Below are 12,579 nucleotides of genomic sequence, written 5' to 3' on the forward strand. Positions count from 1 at the left end.
TATACATATCATGCACACGATATTGTGTTTTCTTAACACCAGTAGCTACTAATCGTCGTGCACTTATCATTTAATCTGTTTCACTTACGTCTAGACAGAAAGTTAGGTTCTATAGCTGGTAACGCTACCATCTATTTCCACAATAACAACCCTTCACCACATTCATAAGTAATAATCGATATTAAATTGCTGCAAGAAATGCATGCACGCGATATCACGAGCGCTAGCTCAACACCCTTAGAATCGATGCACCTGAACTGTCGTAAACAGTCGTTTTCCACCTACCCGCGAGTATGCATCTTTCCGTTCGACAACCACGAAATCCAAACTACGAGGAAGACATCGTTTACGTAACGAAACACAACAAATGGGTTTTGAATTCCATCGGGATGTGGCCCGCTATGCTAAAAGGCATCGGCAAATTTGTACCAAAAATTGTAATAGGTCTCAGTAATCTCGTGTCGGTTTTCAACGTACTGCAGTTTGTGCTTTACGTTATACTGGAAGAAAAAGACACTTCATTAAAACTGAGATTTTTAGGCTTGATTTGTTTCGCTTCAACCAATCTGATGAAGTATTGGGCTCTGATAGCGCGTAGACCGAACATCGAATACTGTATCAAACAAGTGCAGACAGATTGGAAGCAGGTCAGTCGGACAAGTATACCTATGTGAAAAGCTCAGAAACCTTTTGATTTCTGTACTAAAGTGAAGTTTTGCACCCAATTACCTTAAAATCAAATTTTATCACTTATACCATTTGTCCTCTGTACTACGCACTTATAAATATGATTTAGTATGAGGAACGTTTGTAAAAAAACATAAAAATCATTTGACAGGTAGAATTCCAAAGAAATCGCACGCTGATGCTAAAATATGGAAAAATCGGTCGAGATCTCACCATATACAGTGCCGTGTTCATGTACAGCTCTGAAATGTGTTACATTACAATCATGCAATATGCAATGGCATCAGTCCTGAGGGAAAATAATCGTACAACCAGAGTGCTAGTGTACCCTACATTTAGTGGATTTTTCGACGCCCAAAAAAGTCCCGTCTACGAAATCGTGTACGTTCTCCAATGCATGTGCACACTTTTGTTCAACTCTGTGACAGTTGCGTGTTGTGGATTGGCTGCGCTTTTTGCAACACACGCTTGTGGGCAGATTGATGTCGTTATATCTCAATTAAACGATCTGGTCGATGGAAAATTCGCCAATAAAAATTCTAAGCCGGACACTCGACTGATAGAAATCGTAGAGAACCACATAAGAATTTTAAAGTACGTAGGTAAAATAATAAATTTCACGAAAGTGACAAACAACAGTTCGGCTACTGTTATAGATTTTCTACGATGATTGAGACGGTTCTGCAGGAAGCGTGCTTTTTCGAATTCGTTGGTTCCACGTTGGTAATATGCTTGCTCGAATACTACTGCATAACGGTACGTTTTTGTTGTTTCTGATTTATGTCTTCAGGAATTTTCCATACCCTTATGTATTTAGTAGGAATGGCAAGACAATAATAAGATTGGTGTGGCAACATTCTCAATGCTATTAGTATCCTTAACATTTAATATGTTCTTGTTATGCTACATTGGTAACCTTCTAATAGAAAAGGTATTTTGTTATATTCCACTATTTTCAATCTATCAAAGTAATTAGTGTACGAAAATGTATTAATCAATTTCGTTTATTATTCGTCATTTACACTACAGAGTACTAACATCGGAATATCTTGCTATCTGATTGACTGGTACCGCTTACCACCTAAAACAGTTCAAGATCTTATGTTGATCATCGCTATGTCGAATAATCCGGTGAAAATTAGCGCCGGCAGAATATTTCTTTTATCTTTGCCTACTTTCGGAAATGTAGGTTTTTATAAATATTTCCTTCATGTTTTGCCTGTTCAAAATTTACGCACATCAAACGTTTAATCTATCGGTGACTAAATCTAACTTCGTCTTTGCAGATTCTAAAGACATCATTCGCGTACTTAAACTTCGTTCGGAATGCCACTCTGTAATAATTTAATAATTATTCCGTTATTTTCGTATATTCATTTATGGAATAGTAAATAAAGAAATATATTGTAAAAATGTTTGTTGCTACCTAAATGTACATTATACAGTATACATTATTATTAACTTTGATAACGATAGATAACATTATGATAAACATACAGTGATTTTGACAATAGATTGATCAACCAGAAGATTATAGAAAGTGACGATATACTAAATTGTACTAATATATGAAATTCTAAAGAAATACCAAGGTAAAAACAACATATTTTATTAATCGTATTTAATTACACGATGCCACATGAACATTGTATGACAACAAACCACAGACACAGTAATTTACTATGTCCACATAACACAATCAGTCACAGCCTATTTTCATGTAAAACAAACCAATATTTAATAACATCGCGCAAAATTGACTGACAGTGATTAGATAATTAAATTAATATAAGATATTATGGTACAAACAAATTACAAAATATGTGTTACATTTTTCAAACTACTTTCTCTAACAAAAGAAAAAATAAAGGAATTGTAACGTATTTCATTAATAAATTACTCACATGTATATATTGTTATTTTACATGAACATACATATCACGCACATGATATTGTGTTTTCATAACATTAACAGCTGCTAATCGTCGTGCATTTATGGTCTAACTTATTCCACTTATGTCTAGACAGAAAGTTAGATCGTATAGCTGAGAACACTACTATCTATTTTCACAATTACAGACGTTCGCTACATTCATAAGTAAAAATCGATTTGGAAGTACTACAAGAAATGCACGCACGCGATATCATGAGCGCAAGCTCAACGCTCTTACAATCGATGCACCTGAACTATCGTAAACAGTCGTTTTCCACCTGCCCGCGAATATGCATCTCTCCGTTCGACATCAGACAGATCCACCGCAAAACACAAACTACGAAGAAGATATCGTTTACGTGACGAAACACAACAAATGGGTCCTGAATTCCATCGGGATGTGGCCTGCTGTGCTAAAAGGGATCGGCAAATTTGTACCAAAAGTCGTAATCGGTCTCAGTAATATCGTGTCGTTTCTCAACGTAGTGCAGTGTGTGTTATACATTACACTGGAAGAAAACGATCCTTTGCTAAGACTGAGGCTCTTAGGCTTAGCCTGCTTTGCTTCAATCAACCTGATGAAGTATTGGGCTTTGATAGCACGCAAACCGAATATCGAATATTGTATCGAACAGGTACATACAGATTGGAAGCAGGTCAGTCGCGCAAGTATATGTGAAGGGCTCAATAGAAAGGAGGAACCCTTCTTGTTGTAGATATTAGGATACCCGTTTGTATACACTTGTTAGAAAATATGTTAGAAAAATGAAATAAGTGCGAAATGAATAGCATGAGAAGCTTATAATTTATACCATATATCACATTTTTTATATACAACGTAAATATCCTAATAGTTGTGGCTGGCAGTGTACATGAAGAATAATAATATATAAAGAATGTTTGCACAAATCCTTCTTTATGTTATACTGTATTATATTATAAACTTCACTCGCATATTATGGAGCATTTTTATCACATTCTACATATTTCATTTTATAAAAATACGTAGTACTATGATACGAAATTTAATATACTTAAACCTAATTAATCAGTATGTAAATATTATAATCTATAAAATGGGATGCAAGTACTGTTGTAGACACTATACATATAGTAAAACTGTTAACTCTAACAACACTTTAAAATCTGTAAACATACTGGTTTCTGTGTTAAGATGTGGTTTTACTCACAATTTCCCCAAATTAAAATATTTCTCTCAATCATTCATTTATAAACATGAGTATTTATAAAAAAAATTGTAAAAATTATTTGACAGGTAGAAATCCAAAGAAATCGCATACTGATGTTAAAATACGGAAAGATGGGACGAGATCTAACCATATACAGTGCCGTGTTCATGTATAGCGCTGAAATATGCTACGTTACAGTCATGCAATATGCAATGGGATTGAATATGAAGGAAAATAATCGTACAATCAGACTGTTAGTGTATCCTACGTATAGTGGATTTTTCGATGCTCAAAAAAGTCCTGTCTATGAAATTGTATACGTTCTTCAATGCATGTGCACATTTTTGTTTAACTCCGTAACAGTTGGGTGTTGTGGATTGGCTGCACTTTTTGCAACACATGCCTGTGGACAGATCGATATCGTCATATCTCAATTAGATGATCTGGTCGAAGGAAAATTCTCCGAGAAAAATTCTAATCCGAACACTCGACTGATGGAAATCGTAAAACATCACATAAGAATTTTAAAGTACGAAGGTAAAGTAAAACGTTGCTTGATACTGACCAAACACATATCGCGTACTATTGTAGATTTTCTGCGATGATTGAAACGGTTCTGCAGGAAGTGTGCTTTTTCGAATTCGTTGGTTCCACGTTTGTAATATGCTTGCTCGAATACTACTGTATAACGGTACGTTCTTGTTGCTGCTGATTTGTATTTCTAGAAGTTTATGGTATTCTTATGTCTTTAGTAGGATTGGCAACAGAACGATAGAATTGGTCTGGCAACATACTCGATGCTATTAGTATCCTTAACGTTCAATATGTTTTTGTTATGCTACATTGGCAATCTTCTAATAGATAAGGTATTTTGTGATATTCAACTGTTTTCAATATAGCAAAGTAATCAATGTACAAAAATGTATTAATTAATTTCATTTGTTATTCGTTATTTGTTATTTATACTACAGAGTACTAGCGTCGGAATATCCTGCTATATGATTGACTGGTATCGCTTACCTATCAAGACAGTTCAAGATCTCATATTGATCATCACTATGTCGAATAGTCCGGCAAAAATTAGCGCTGCCAGAATATTTATTTTATCTTTGCCTACTTTTGGGAATGTAGGTTTTTATAAACGTTACATCTATGATTTGCATGTTCAAATTTTATATAAATCGAATTTTTTATCTTTGGCTGATTAAATGTAATTTTATCTTTGCAGGTTCTAAAGACATCGTTCGCGTATTTAAATTTCATTCGGAATACCATTATCTACTAATTTCACAATTATTCTATTATTTTCATATGTCTAATCATAGAAAAGTAAATAAATAAATGTATTATGAAAGTATTCTTTGCTAGTTAAATATATATTGTATAGTATACATTATTTTTTTACATTGATACTGATACGTAACATTTTGATAAATATGTACAGTGATTTTGATAATAACTTATCCTGGTAGAAGATCATAGAAAATGACGACATATTAAAATTTGTTTGTTTGTGAAGTCATGATGAAATATTTACGTATATGTAATATATGTATTATATTTATTCGTATTTAACTACACGAAGCTATATAAACATCATATTACACAGACATCATCTTTTATGTCTACGTACAATCAACAACCATAGCTTTTTATATGTGGAGAAACATTGCCCAATACCATAATCGTTCCTGCTAAGTAGAGACGCCACTTTATAATAAAACATGCCAATCCTCTTAATTCGATATCCGGATACAGTGGTTCAGATTAACGAAGGCGAAGGTTGAGAACTTGGTTTTCCAGATGTACGTTCTTAACAAATTCGATACTAAACAGATGTATACAAGTTATGCACTGCCTTCTGTTTGATGCTTTATGAATGAAAGAACAAGCTAAGGAACTCTTTCCGGCGGTCACGCGATGGTTTTTATATCGATCTGCATTCTGTGTTTTGGGACAGTAGCTAGCAACAGAAGTAAGATTTTGCTGGTGTTGCGAAACACTATTTAACACAAAGCTTTGATACTAAGTTACAAAATGTATCGGTGCTGGTACTACGGTATAAGATGTTTTTGAGTCAATGATCCTTCCGGACCGTACATAAGAGTAGAGATAATTTTGTAAAATATCTGACAAACAATATTATTGTGTTAAAATGACACAATTAGCAGACATTTTTAATTATTTGCATAGCAACCATATAAGTATCCAAAGAAACAATGAAAATATTTTAACATCCAATAACACATAGTCAGCATTTCAGAAACAAGTAACTCTGTGGAAAAATCACATATTACAAAAACGAAGAGGAATGTTGGATTTTTGCCCACAAGAAATACCAAACTATCTTCACAAGGACATTAAACATGCTATTACAGTTTTTACCATCATATTTTTGTGATCCAAGTTTCTCAACAATAGCTAACATAAAAATTGAAAACATTATTAACATAAAAGAAGAAATAAGGAAAGAAATATCATATATTAGATCTAACATTACTGAAATCCACGAAAACCGACGAGCTCAGGTATGGAATCAAGATTAATTTAAAGGAGTTTTACGAAAGAAAACAATTCAAATAACTCTTTTTTCATAAATACAATATGTTTTAAATTATTTCTTTTTTCAGTATTATGTAACATGTAATACCTACATGATTCTTAATGAAAGATATGTGCATGCTTACTTTTATTATCAGTTTCGTGGCATCAGGGATTTCAATGTTTCACAAATGTCTCATAATCAAATATGTTCCGTAACTTCGAAAGGTTCAAGCCTCTGATCTAGACAGAAAGTTAGATTCTATACCCGTTACCAGTTAGTTATTCACTATAATTACAGACGTTCGCTACATTGATGAGTAATAATCGATTTTGAATTGCTGCGTGAAATGCATGCACGCGATATCCCGAGCGCAAACTCATCGCCCTTACAATCGATGCACCTGAACTGTCGTAAACAGTCGCTTTCGGTCTACCCGCAAATATGCATCTCCCCGTTCGACGTCAGACAGTTCCACCGCAAAACACAAACTACGAAGAAGATATCATTTACGTGACGAAACACAACAAATGGGTTCTGAATTCCATCGGGATGTGGCCGGCTGTGGTAGAAGGCATCGACAAATTTTTACCAAAAATCGTAATCGGATTCAGTAATTTGGTGTCGCTTTTTACGGTAGTGCAGTGTATACTACACATTATATTAGAGGAAAAAGATGCTTTATTACGACTCAGGCTCTTGGGATTAGCTTGCTTTGCTTCAATCAACCTGTTGAAGTATTGGGCTGTTATAGTGCGCAAACCGAACATCGAATACTGTATCAAACAGGTGCAGACAGATTGGAAACAGGTCAGTCAAGCAAAGAATAAAAGAACGAAGCATCAATGGAAAAAGTGATGGACACTGTTACTTATCAGTATTAGAATACTCATTTGTTACAACATTTATTAGAAACCCTAACACGTTTTATTATATTTAATATTTTACTTTATAATGTACATATGATGTGAGTAAAATAAAGTTTACAGAATATGAAATTATGAAATACAAAATTATGTGATAACTGTAGAATACAAATAATGAGAAGCACACAATTTATATCAAATATCACATTTTTTTAAACGTAACGCAGATGTCTTAATATTTATGGCTAGCAATCACTTTGTATTAAAAAAAAAGACAAATAGCCACAGAAAGAAACGATACGTGATATACGAATATATCTAGAAAATTTTTTAGGAAACTTCCAAATTTTTATAGTTAAAATTGGCTACAAAGAGTACTTACACGTAATTTTACTTATGTGAGCCATATTAAGCTATAAATTATACGCATATATTACGAAGTGTTCTTTGTTATGTTCTGTATATGTATGTCATTTTCTTAGAATCAAATTTCTGTAAGTATATGAGAATACGTAATATTATGACACGAAATTTAATATACTTGGTCCTAATTAACTATGTAAATGTTATAATATATATAATGGTATGCAAATACTTTTGGAGACTCTGCGCCAGTAAACGTATAGTATTTTACTGTCTAGAAGTACATGTATGTATTTAAACGTAACTCTTCCCACAACTTCCCCAAATTAGAATTTTATCGCTTGCACCACTCCTCCAAACAACTCACTTATAGTATTGTTTGTAAAAATGTAAAAATCATTTGACAGGTAGAGTTTCAAAAAAATCGCATGCTGATGCTAAGATACGGAAAGATCGGCAGAGATTTGACCATATATAGTGCCATGTTCATGTATAGTGCTGGCATGTGCTACATTACGATCATGCAGTATGCAATGGCAATGAGCCTGAAGGCAAATAATCGTACAATCAGAGTGTTAGTGTACCCTACGTATAGTGGATTTTTCGATGCTCAAAAAAGCCCCATTTACGAAATCGTGTACGTTCTCCAATGTATGTGCACGTTTGTGTTCAACTCTGTGACAGTTGGGTGTTGTGGATTAGCCGCACTTTTTGCAACACATGCCTGTGGACAGATTGATGTCGTCATATCTCAATTAAATGATCTGGTTGAAGGAAAATTCGCCAAGAAAAATTCTGATCCGAACACTCGACTGATGGAAATCGTAAAACATCACATAAGAATTTTAAAGTACGAAGGTAAAGTAAAACGTTGCTTGATACTGACCAAACACATATCGCAAACTATTGTAGATTTTCTGCGGTGATTGAGACGGTTCTGCAGGAGGTGTGTTTTTTCGAATTCGTTGGTTCCACGTTTGTAATATGCTTGCTCGAATACTATTGTATAACGGTACGTTCTTGTTGCTGCTGGTTTGTATTTCTAGAAGTTTATGGTATTTTTATGTTTTTAGTAGGATTGGCAACAGAATAATAAAATTGGTTTGGCAACATACTCGATGCTACTAGTATCCTTGACGTTCAACATGTTCTTGTTATGCTACATTGGCAATCTTCTAATAGAAAAGGTATTTTGTAATACTCAACTCTTTTCAATATAGTAAAGTAATCAATATACAAAAATGTATTAATCAATTTCGTTTGTTATTCGTCATTTACACTACAGAGTACCAGCGTCGGAATATCCTGCTATATGATTGACTGGTATCGCTTACCAGTCAAGACAGTTCAAGATCTCATCTTAATCATTGCCATGTCGAATAGTCCGGCGAAAATTAGCGCCGGTAGGATATTTCTTTTATCCTTACCCACTTTCGGAAATGTAGGTTTTTAAAAATATTTTGTTTATGATTTGCATGTTCAAAATTTATACAAATCGAATTTCATTTAGCGGTGTATAAATGTAACTTCATCTTTGCAGGTTCTAAAAACATCATTCGCGTACTTAAATTTCGTCCGGAATACCATTATGTACTAATTTCACAATTATTCTGTTATTTTCTTGTATTCAGTTGTAAAATAGTGAATAAAGAAATATACTGTAAAAATACTCGTTACTACTAAAATATACATTATTAAACAGTTAAAAATCTGCATTAGATCAAGTAATAAATATTGTAATTTATATCATCTCGAGACCATTAAAAACATACTTTTTAAAAACCTTTCTATATCTATGTATATAAACAAAGAAATGAGGAAGGAAATATCATATATTAGATCTAACATTACTGAAATCCACGAAAACCGACAAGCTCAGGTATGGAATCAAGATTAATTTGAAGTAGTTTTACGAAAGAATACAATTAAAATAACTCTTTTTTCATAAATACAATATGTTTTAAATTATTGCTTTTTTCAGTATTATGTAACCTGTAATACCTACATAATTCTTAATGAAAGATATGTGCATGCTTACTTTTATTGTCACTTTCGTGGCATCAGGGATTTCAGTGTTCCACAAATGTCTCTTATAATCAAATGTGTTCCATAACTTCGGAAGGTTAAGACCCTCCAGTCTAGGCAGAAAGTTAGATTCTATATCCGTTACCAGTTAGCTATTCATTGCAGTTACAGACTTTCGCTTCATTGATGAGTAATAATCGATATTGAATTGCTGCAAGAAATGCATGCATGCGATATCACGAGCGCAAGCTCATCGCCTTTACAATCGATGCACCTGAACTGTCGTAAACAGTCGTTTGCGATCTGTTCACGAATATGCATCTCTCCGTTCGACGTCAGACAGATCAATTGCAAAATCCAAACTACAAGGAGGACATTATTTATGTGACGAAACACAATAAATGGATTCTGAATTGCATCGGAGTATGGCCCACTGTGTTAAAAGGCATAGGCAAATTTTTGCCAAAAGTCGTAATCGGATTCAGTAATCTTGTGCCGTTTTTCACCATAGTACAGTGTGTGCTATACATTACATTGGAAGAAAAGAATCCTTTATTGAGACTGAGGTTCTGTTCCTTGGCTTGGTATTCTTCAATCAACCTGATGAAGTATTGGGCTCTGATAGCGCGCAAATCGGATATCGAATACTGTATCAAATGGGTGCAGACAGATTGGAAGCAGGTGAGTCGAGCAAGTGTATGTGAATTACTCAGTGGAAAAATGATAGATATTGCCGGTTCTAAGTATCAGGATACTCACTTGTTTGTACATTTATTAGAAAACTTTATCACATTTTACGATATTTAATATGTTACATCATAGGGGATATATGATGTGAATGAAATAAGAAGTTTATAGAATATGGAATTATTCAAAAATTATGAGATAATTGGAAAATAGAAATAATGAGATGCACGCAATTTGTATCAAATATCATATTTTTTTATATATAATGCAAATATCCTAATATGTACTTATAGCTGGCAGTGTATTTTACATAAAAACAAAGAAAGAAAAATACATAATCTACATATTTGTTTAGAAGATTTTTTGTGAGTTTCGGTGAAAATTTTAACATATAATATGATTATATATAATATTCCAGTTTCATAATATCATATTTTTGTAGTCATATGAAAATATACGAAAACGAAATTTAATATACAACAGCGTGGCGTGAAAAATGTTTTTTGTACCCACTGCATATGTAGTAAAGTATTTTACGGTCTAAAAGCACGCAGTTTTCTGTATTAAGATGCAATTTTATTCACAATTGTCGTAAATTAAAATTTTATCACTAGCACCACCTTTTCTCAGGACCAGTCACTTATAAATGTGATTCAGTACAAGCGTTTTTTATATAAAAGATATAAAAATCATTTGACAGGTAAAGTTTCAAAAAAATCGTATGCTTATGCTAAAATATGGAAAAATTGGTCGAGATCTGACCATATACAGTGCCGTGATCATGTACAGCGCTGGCATGTGCTACACTACCATCATGCAGTATGCAATGAGAATGAGCCTGAAGGAAAATAATCGTACAATCAGAATATTAGTGTATCCTACATATAGTGGACTTTTCGATACCCAAAGAAGTCCTGTATACGAAATCGTGTACGTTTTCCAATGCGTATACGCGTTTATGTGCCTCTCTGTGACAGTTGGGTGTTGTGGGCTGGCTGCGCTGTTCGCAACACACGCCTGTGGACAGATTGATGTCGTTATATCTCAATTAGATGATCTGGTCGATGGAACATTTTCCAAGAAAAGTACTAACCCGAACACTCGGCTGATGGAAATCGTGAAACATCACATAAGAATTTTAAAGTACGAAGGTAAAGTAAAACGTTGCTTGATACTGACCAAAAACATATCGCGTACTATTGTAGATTTTCTGCAATGATTGAGACGGTTCTGCAGGAAGTGTGCTTCTTCGATTTTATTGGTACCACATTGCTAATATGCTCGCTCCAATACCTTTGTATAACGGTACGTTCTTGATGCGTCTGATTTGCGTTCCTAGGAGTTTATGGTATTTTTATGTTATTAGTAGGATTTACAATACAATAATAAAATTGGTCTGGCAACATATTCGATGCTACTAATTGGCTTCACGGTTAATATGGCCTTGCTATGCTATATTGGCAATCTTCTAATGGACAAGGTATTTTGTAATATTCCAATCTTCTCAATATAACAAAGTATTGGTCACTATGGAAATTTATTAATCAATTTCGTTTATAATTTATTATTTACTGTAGATATATATTATTTGCTATAGAGTACTAGCGTCGGAATATCCTGTTATATGATTGAGTGGTACCGCTTACCAGGCAAGACAATGCAAGATCTCATTTTGATCATCGCCATGTCGAATAGCCCGGCGAAAATTAGCGCCGGCAGAATATTTCTTTTATCTCTGCCTGCTTTCGGAAATGTAGGTTTTTACAAATAGTTTTTACGAATTAATTTGAAGATTTTAATTAAATTTTCATTTGATTAAAGATTGAATGTAACTTCACCTTTGCAGATTTTGAAGACATCATTCGCGTACCTAAATTTTGTCCGGAATACCATTGTAATATAATCTAATAATTATTCCGTTATTTCCATATATCCAATTGTAGAATAGTAAATAATGCAATGTGTTGTAATAACATTCCTTGCTACTTAAATATATATTATATAACATACATTATTTTTTTACTTTCATTACGATACCTAACATTTTGATAAATACGTACAGCGAATATTATTAAATATCATTAAAAATGTTAACATATAAAAATTTATTAGTTTGTGAAATCATAAAATTGTGATATCATGCGGAAATATTAAGGTAAAGATAATATATTTTATTAATCGTTTTTAATTACACGACGCCATATAAACATTATATTATATCAAATCACAGGCACAATAATTTACTATGTTCACATAAAACAAACAGTCACAATCTATTTTCATGTA

General features: G+C 33.3%; 3 protein-coding genes and 1 pseudogene across 4 annotated transcripts; all 4 read left to right on the forward strand.

The window, feature by feature from the left end:
- Window positions 1-293: 293 nt before the first annotated feature.
- On the forward strand, window positions 294-1,913 carry LOC105667105 (annotated as a pseudogene).
- Window positions 1,914-2,581: 668 nt separating this feature from the next.
- On the forward strand, window positions 2,582-5,183 carry LOC105667106 (odorant receptor Or2-like). Of its 2 annotated transcripts, none has more exons than XM_012320324.2 (6): window positions 2,582-3,276; window positions 3,897-4,339; window positions 4,402-4,501; window positions 4,566-4,676; window positions 4,782-4,937; window positions 5,039-5,183. In XM_012320324.2, exons 1-6 carry the CDS (start codon window positions 2,911-2,913, stop codon window positions 5,093-5,095), a joined length of 1,233 nt encoding a protein of 410 aa, XP_012175714.1. In that variant the 5' UTR covers window positions 2,582-2,910; the 3' UTR covers window positions 5,096-5,183. The 2 variants fall into 2 exon arrangements, with proteins under 2 accessions (XP_012175714.1, XP_048267283.1); XM_048411326.1 differs by having other exon boundaries at window positions 3,897-4,063.
- Window positions 5,184-5,278: 95 nt separating this feature from the next.
- Window positions 5,279-9,240, forward strand: LOC105667107 (odorant receptor 83a). Its single transcript, XM_012320325.2, has 6 exons — window positions 5,279-7,162; window positions 7,989-8,431; window positions 8,494-8,593; window positions 8,658-8,768; window positions 8,867-9,022; window positions 9,122-9,240. The coding sequence occupies exons 1-6, from the start codon at window positions 6,797-6,799 to the stop codon at window positions 9,176-9,178; spliced, it is 1,233 nt and encodes a 410-aa protein (XP_012175715.2). The 5' UTR covers window positions 5,279-6,796; the 3' UTR covers window positions 9,179-9,240.
- A 214-nt stretch (window positions 9,241-9,454) lies between these two features.
- On the forward strand, window positions 9,455-12,284 carry LOC105667108 (odorant receptor 4-like). The gene is made up of 6 exons (XM_012320326.3): window positions 9,455-10,287; window positions 10,994-11,436; window positions 11,499-11,598; window positions 11,663-11,773; window positions 11,891-12,046; window positions 12,140-12,284. Exons 1-6 carry the CDS (start codon window positions 9,922-9,924, stop codon window positions 12,194-12,196), a joined length of 1,233 nt encoding a protein of 410 aa, XP_012175716.2. The 5' UTR covers window positions 9,455-9,921; the 3' UTR covers window positions 12,197-12,284.
- Window positions 12,285-12,579: the final 295 nt, after the last annotated feature.

The sequence above is a fragment of the Bombus terrestris genome, chromosome 2 (assembly GCF_910591885.1).
Source record: "Bombus terrestris chromosome 2, iyBomTerr1.2, whole genome shotgun sequence".
Taxonomy (NCBI): Eukaryota; Metazoa; Arthropoda; class Insecta; order Hymenoptera; family Apidae; genus Bombus; species Bombus terrestris.

Bases quoted from the DNA above. Each gene is read 5' to 3' on its own strand.
- LOC105667106 (XM_012320324.2), top strand. From the start codon at position 2,911: ATGCATCTCTCCGTTCGACATCAGACAGATCCACCGCAAAACACAAAC. The intron at 4,340-4,401 runs GTACGAAGGTAA...GTACTATTGTAG, and splicing joins CATCACATAAGAATTTTAAA to ATTTTCTGCGATGATTGAAA. The intron at 4,938-5,038 runs GTAGGTTTTTAT...TTATCTTTGCAG, and splicing joins CTTTGCCTACTTTTGGGAAT to GTTCTAAAGACATCGTTCGC.
- LOC105667107 (XM_012320325.2), top strand. From the start codon at position 6,797: ATGCATCTCCCCGTTCGACGTCAGACAGTTCCACCGCAAAACACAAAC. The intron at 8,594-8,657 runs GTACGTTCTTGT...TGTTTTTAGTAG, and splicing joins TCGAATACTATTGTATAACG to GATTGGCAACAGAATAATAA. The intron at 8,769-8,866 runs GTATTTTGTAAT...TTTACACTACAG, and splicing joins GCAATCTTCTAATAGAAAAG to AGTACCAGCGTCGGAATATC.
- LOC105667108 (XM_012320326.3), top strand. From the start codon at position 9,922: ATGCATCTCTCCGTTCGACGTCAGACAGATCAATTGCAAAATCCAAAC. The intron at 10,288-10,993 runs GTGAGTCGAGCA...ATCATTTGACAG, and splicing joins TGCAGACAGATTGGAAGCAG to GTAAAGTTTCAAAAAAATCG. The intron at 11,437-11,498 runs GTACGAAGGTAA...GTACTATTGTAG, and splicing joins CATCACATAAGAATTTTAAA to ATTTTCTGCAATGATTGAGA.